The sequence below is a fragment of the Acinonyx jubatus genome, chromosome C1 (assembly GCF_027475565.1).
Source record: "Acinonyx jubatus isolate Ajub_Pintada_27869175 chromosome C1, VMU_Ajub_asm_v1.0, whole genome shotgun sequence".
Taxonomy (NCBI): domain Eukaryota; kingdom Metazoa; phylum Chordata; class Mammalia; order Carnivora; family Felidae; genus Acinonyx; species Acinonyx jubatus.
Genome location: NC_069381.1, coordinates 24,358,081 through 24,364,080, shown reverse-complemented (window position 1 = coordinate 24,364,080; position 6,000 = coordinate 24,358,081). Strand labels below are relative to the sequence as shown.

Here is a 6,000-nt window from a genome sequence, read left to right as displayed (position 1 = left end):
ATAAACTTAAAAAAAAAAAATAAAAGCTCCATAAGTGATTCTAATATGCAGCCAAGGATGAGAACCATGGTCTAGGCAGAAATGTTCCGCTTTCTCCCCTTAAGGGTTGAATAAATATAAATGTAAATGTAAATATAAAGTTACTCTTTAATGAAGAAATTTAAGTGGTTGTAAATAATATCAGCAAGGGATTAAAAGATTTTCCCAATGGGAAAATCAAGCAACTATATAATGGATTTGTATATCTAGAAATCTGAAAGAGCAGAGCAGAGTATAATAAGTTCCTAGATATACTTTATAAGCTGTATTCCATTTAACAATGTTTGTAAATGATCTATCTAATCAAGTCTAAAGGTAAAGAGATGACTGGCATTACCCTGGTCACTGGTTTCCAATCTCAAGGTGGTAAGTATCCAATGGCTTTTGAAACGGATGTGAAAAAAAATAAAGAGATGGAGAAAAGTGTTTATCCTATTTCAGTATTGAAAAGCCTCGAAAAGTTAAGAGGCCCTTGGCTTCTCTTGTGTGTGGTTTATCACTTATTAACATATTTGACTTTTTGTTGGCATCAATACAAATTCCGTAGGGAAAAGACTAACATGTTTGAAGACGAAGTGTATAGATCCTCTGTGGATTTCATTTTTCTGGTCTATTCATGGCTCCATTAGCATGAATAGTTAAGAAACTCCTATATCAAAATAAAATATTAATTATACTTCACAATATATAAAGCCACTGGCTAAACAGTGCTGTTTCTGTGGTAACCTGAATTTTATCATTAAAACTCTTATAACTAAAGTCACATCCTTTACATAATATTTATTCTGTATAGGATTTATCCACATACAATGACGTCAACTTTAAGACAATTGACTATTATTTGTAAAAGGCATCTTATAAAATCGAGTAATACACAACACACCTCAGTGAATTAAGCTGATATTCTAGGATTCAGAAAATCCGATCATTCTAGTTCCTATTTTTGCCATTGTTTCACTGGGTTGTCTTAGGGAGGTTGCTTTACTGTTCTGTGCCTCAATTTCTTTACCTTTCATGTGAGAGAACTGTCCTATTTCATAGATATGTAAAGAATAACATAAAAATTATTAAATACTTTGTAAATATAAAATGCTATATAAATGATAAATAGTAATACTGATCCACTCTAATATAAAATAACATAGAACTTTCCATGTATAAAGTTTGGTCCTCCAGTACCTATTATTATCAGCCTTCCCAGTTAAATAATCTTACACTATGTCACTTTTAGTGATTTTCCACAGTATTAAATTTCCATGGTATTAATTAATTTAGGATATATATGTATATATAGGATATATATGTATATATAGGATATATATATATATATATATCCAATATGAGTGGAAGTTTCGATATATCTTAGCATGACTTAGCAAAATAACTTTAATGAATTCAGTCTGAGCTCTTAAGTAACTGACACACCAAACTTTCTTCATCCATTAAGCAATGACTTGGTGGCATAAAAGCAGTAACGGTGCTTGTTTTGATTTCATTAGTCAAAAATCCAATGTTGAAAAATTTGTTCTTCAAAAGACATGCTAACTATAGAAGGAATATTGTACCGATGAAGGCTGTGATCTGCTGCTCTAGGAGACCCCGTGATTACCAGTTTATCAGCACGGTAACAGAGGTAATGAAGTAAAACCGCAATGCTCAAAGGGAATTCAAAAAGTTCCCTGGTTCCAAGGTTTTCAGTACCGCACTCCTGAGCTCTGCAGAGGTGTCTGGTGAAAGGCTCACAGAGGGCTTTAACAAGAGCAGCTCTGATTTTAGGGTTTCGCCCACCTTAAATGGTGGGCTTCTCTCTGAAACAATTCATTTGAAGAAAGGGTTTCTTGGGTTAAAAAAAAAAATCTTTTAAACCACCGATCTAGTCCATTTTGCCTCCTCCAGCCACTAGGCACGACTGCGGTATTGCTTTATTTTGCAACTCTTCTTCCCATCGCCACACACTCTTGAGGACCACACAGTTAGAAAGGCATTCACCAGCTGATAAACAGCATTACTGTAAGAGCAAACTTTGTTCTAACCAACTCCCGCTATTTTGCTAATACTAAAAAAAGAAAAAACCCTTGGCATAAATTAAGTTTACATTAAGAGATTACACCCCTATGTAACATTTCCCCACATTTAAAAGCCAAAGACTTTTGTTTTCTCAGAAACCATTACTGGACAGTCTCACTCTGGGAAAGAACTGGTCTTTAAAGTCTTCGATACATATGATATGATAACTGGAGTTATTATTTACAACTTACAAACATGTCACAAATGTTTTTCTTTTAGGATACTAAAATGGTAGGATAGATGAGCTGTCTAGTTTGATGAGCCTGATGGCTGTTTTGTGGGGATAGCTTGTTGCTTGTTATAAACAATGAGAAAGCATTATTTCAGATACGGTGCTGGTGGCATCATGTCCAGTGGACTTTGCTGACATTCATGCTGATGTTCGCATGCAGAAGAGAACAGCATAAAAGAACATTTAGATCACAGACTAAAGTGCATTAGAGCATACACATGCAAGCACTAATCATCCTCATGAATAAAGCTCCCATCACTCATTTTTCCTCTTGGCTCCAAGGACTAAAAAATCAGATAATAATTTTAAAAGATGCTACCATCTGGTGAGACTAGAGAATGACAAGTGTTCCCTCACTCATTTGGATATAACTTCATTGTTAAGACTCCTGATTCAGGAACAGTCATGTGGGGAGCACAATGAACTCAGTGCATACCATCCAGTCTTGAAGCGAATGGAAATTTACCGTCAGGGGAATCTTGAAAAAAGTCTCAGCATTAAGTACCATAAAACAAAAACAAATGGTTAGTCATCTATTTATAAGAAATGTTTTAGAAATTAACCATTTTAGCCCTCAACTTGTATCAAAGGACAATCACTAATGAAAGAATGAGAGAAAGAATAAAATGAAAAGGGTCATATTGACATATGTTATGACATTTAGAAATATAGTATAATTTGATAGAGAGCCTCTCTCAATCAAAATTAAATCAGATCAAGCTTAATTGTAATAACTTGCAGTGACCTTTAGTAAGGTCAGGTTTTTTTGGCATTTAGATTTTATCTTCAGAACTAAAATAATGCTTCTCCAATTTAACTGTACGTTTAGAATGTTTCCTAATTCATACAGGGGAGGAGTTGAAACTCACCTTTGTTTCCTTGGGGAAAAGTTTGTTTTGAAAAATTACATAAACAAGATAAGTAAAAACGCTTAAAGCATCTAAGAGAAGAATTGGTTCAAATAGTGTTATATATAAAATTTACATATAAATAACTTGACATTAAAAACATGTCAAAAGACACTGTAGGGACATTACTGAGCACTCTTGGATAACTCTAGTTCAAGTTATTATATGTTGTTAAAGATTATTAAATTCTTTCATGCTTTCTGATAGGCTTCTTTTTCTAATTACTGCAGATTGGTGAGGTTTGACTTTAATTCTCTGCCATTTCCAGAGACAATACAGGGAGAGACAGTTGGAAGAGGGCTGTGTAAAATCAAAACCTGTCCGTCACAAGTCCCAAAGCTTAAACTTTCTGACCTTAATTTCGTCATTTGCAAATCAGAGGCAATTAATATTTACCTTGCTGATTAAGTGAGAAAATGTGTGAGACAGCACTTTAAAAACAATAGAGCAGAAAAATAAATGTTAGAAATCATTCTTAAGAAGTGGTAACCTCCAATTTTCTTGTGTATCGTTTTTTTGTTGTTTTTTTTCTCCTGTAGAGAGGAAGAGGATTACATTGTCAGATCTTCACAAACTACCTTGACTTTTAGGCAGTATTAGTTCCTGCTTTAGAAAATGAGGTCTGTATGTAATCTCTGGTCTGCCTCTACTTTAGGCTTTTGTTTTTTTAAAACAACACGGACTACGTAAGAGTAATTTTTAACTTCATGACAAAACATTCAAATATGAATCGTTTCAAACATTTTTGATTTGTCTTCTGCCATGATCCTAAAACAATATGTAGCATATTGGGATAATGATAGGTTGTTTTAGATCTGAAATTAATAGAAAGACTTATCAGTTCAGTCAGACTGGGTGCCAGACCCTTAAATGTGCTCTTACCTGGTTCCCTGTGAAAATTCAGTATTCATAGTTTGTGTTTTTGCAACACCTTGAAATTCTCTTACATAAGGTTTGGTTGTGGTAAATTTATTTAAAATATTTTCTTTGAGAAAAGTTTGCTAAGTAGATCTTCCAGTATTAAAAGGGGGAAAAAAAAAGAGGATTAATTGTTCATCCATCATGCCAACTCAAGCTAGGTCTTCCTTTCCGGTGCAGCAACATATTTTAGGGCAACAAAGTTCAGAATGGATACAATGACCTGTTTGGAAAGCATGCAAGTTATATTAGGTCACTACTTTTAAGTCAGTCTGATAAATTTGTTAACCAGACTCTGACCATGGAAAGAGAGATACAGGAAGTCAATGTAAGTTGCATACACGCCACAGCTCTGTGGGGTCACACGTCAGCTACCTAATGTTGGGTTTTATTTCCTTTTCTTCTTCTTCTTCACTATCATCAACCTGTTGTATGACCAGATCAGCAGACCCATCCTCTACAATCTCCACGTATGATCTATTCTCATCTTCACTCAAGTGCCATCTGGAATCCTTATCTCCATCTGATGGGGACATAAGATGCTGTTCAGCTTCCAAATCAATGGGGAGGCTGTCTATGCCAACTTCAGCAAGGCACTCGTTACAAAGTCTGTAGCGCCTGGTTCCTTCCTGGACCACTTGCCCTGTTAGATCAGTCACGTGGCGTTTGCATTTTCTGCAGATTAGTTTGCATGCCTGGTGAATCTGTGTAGAGATTTAAATAGCGATAAAAAAAAGATTTTTCAAAAGCGGCATAGTTCAAGATCTCGGTACCAGTGCATAAACTTAAGATGTCCAAAACCAAGCACTAATATTAAAATTAACGTCTAATTATTAGAAAAAGATCACAGGTTTTGATGACAAACTGACGTCACAAATAAATACCAACTTTCTCTAAATGATGGCTATAACATTTTTATGATTAATATCACATGCTTAATAATTTCACATATCCCTTAATCCAACAATATTTTGATATCTAAGGTAACAAGGGACACCTTCCAGAATAATAATAATTGCAAACACTAAATATATCACATTTACTATTCTAAGGACTTTATATACCTTAATTTTGGTGAGGGAGAAACCTCTTGTTTTGTGTGTTAATTTATTATTATCAGCTAGAGAAAAAAAAATATATTGTCCCAAATTTAAGTTTATCGAAACATTTTTTTAAAAAAGATTTTATCTTTGGGGCACCTGGGTGGCTCATTTGCTTGAGCATCTAACTCTTGATTTTGGCTTAGGTCATGACCCCAGGTCATGATTTTTGGCTCAGGGTTGTGGGATTGAGCCCCACATCAGGCTCCACACTGAGCATGGAGCCTGCTTAAGATTCTCTCTCTCTCTCTCTCTCTCTCTCTCTCTCTCTCTCTCTCATTCTCTTTAAAATAGAATAAAAAATATACAGGGTGCCTGGTGGCTTAGTCAGTTAAATGTCTGACTCTTGATTTTGGCCTAGGTGATGATCTCACAGTTTGGGAGAGATCAAGCCCCAAGTTGGGCTCTGCACTGACAGCACGGAGCCTGCTTGGGATTCTCTCTCCCTTCCTTTCTCTCTGCCCCTCCCCTGCTTGCTCATGCTCTGTCAAAATAAATAAATAAACTTAAAACAATTAAAAAAAAAAAAAACTGGGGCACCTGGGTGACTGAGTCAGTTAAGTGTCCGATTTCAGCTCAGGTCACAATCTCAACGTTTGTGAATTCAAGCCCCTCGTCAGACTCCCTGCTATCAATGCAGAGCCCGCTTTGGATCCTCTGTCTCTCTCTCTTTCTCTGCCCATCCCCCACACTCTCTCAAAAATAAAAAATGAGACATTAAAAAAAATATATATAT

General features: G+C 35.4%; 1 protein-coding gene across 3 annotated transcripts in view; it reads right to left on the bottom strand.

Moving 5' to 3' along the window:
• Positions 1 to 807: 807 nt before the first annotated feature.
• The window catches only part of ZBTB8A (zinc finger and BTB domain containing 8A), a 68,602-nt gene continuing 63,409 nt past the window's right edge, over positions 808 to 6,000 (bottom strand). For all 3 annotated transcript variants that reach the window (XM_053210792.1, XM_027059784.2, XM_027059783.2), the window contains one exon: positions 808 to 4,868. In XM_053210792.1, coding sequence (XP_053066767.1) covers positions 4,536 to 4,868 — 333 coding nt within the window. In that variant the 3' untranslated portion in view covers positions 808 to 4,535. The remainder of the gene's footprint in view (positions 4,869 to 6,000) is intronic.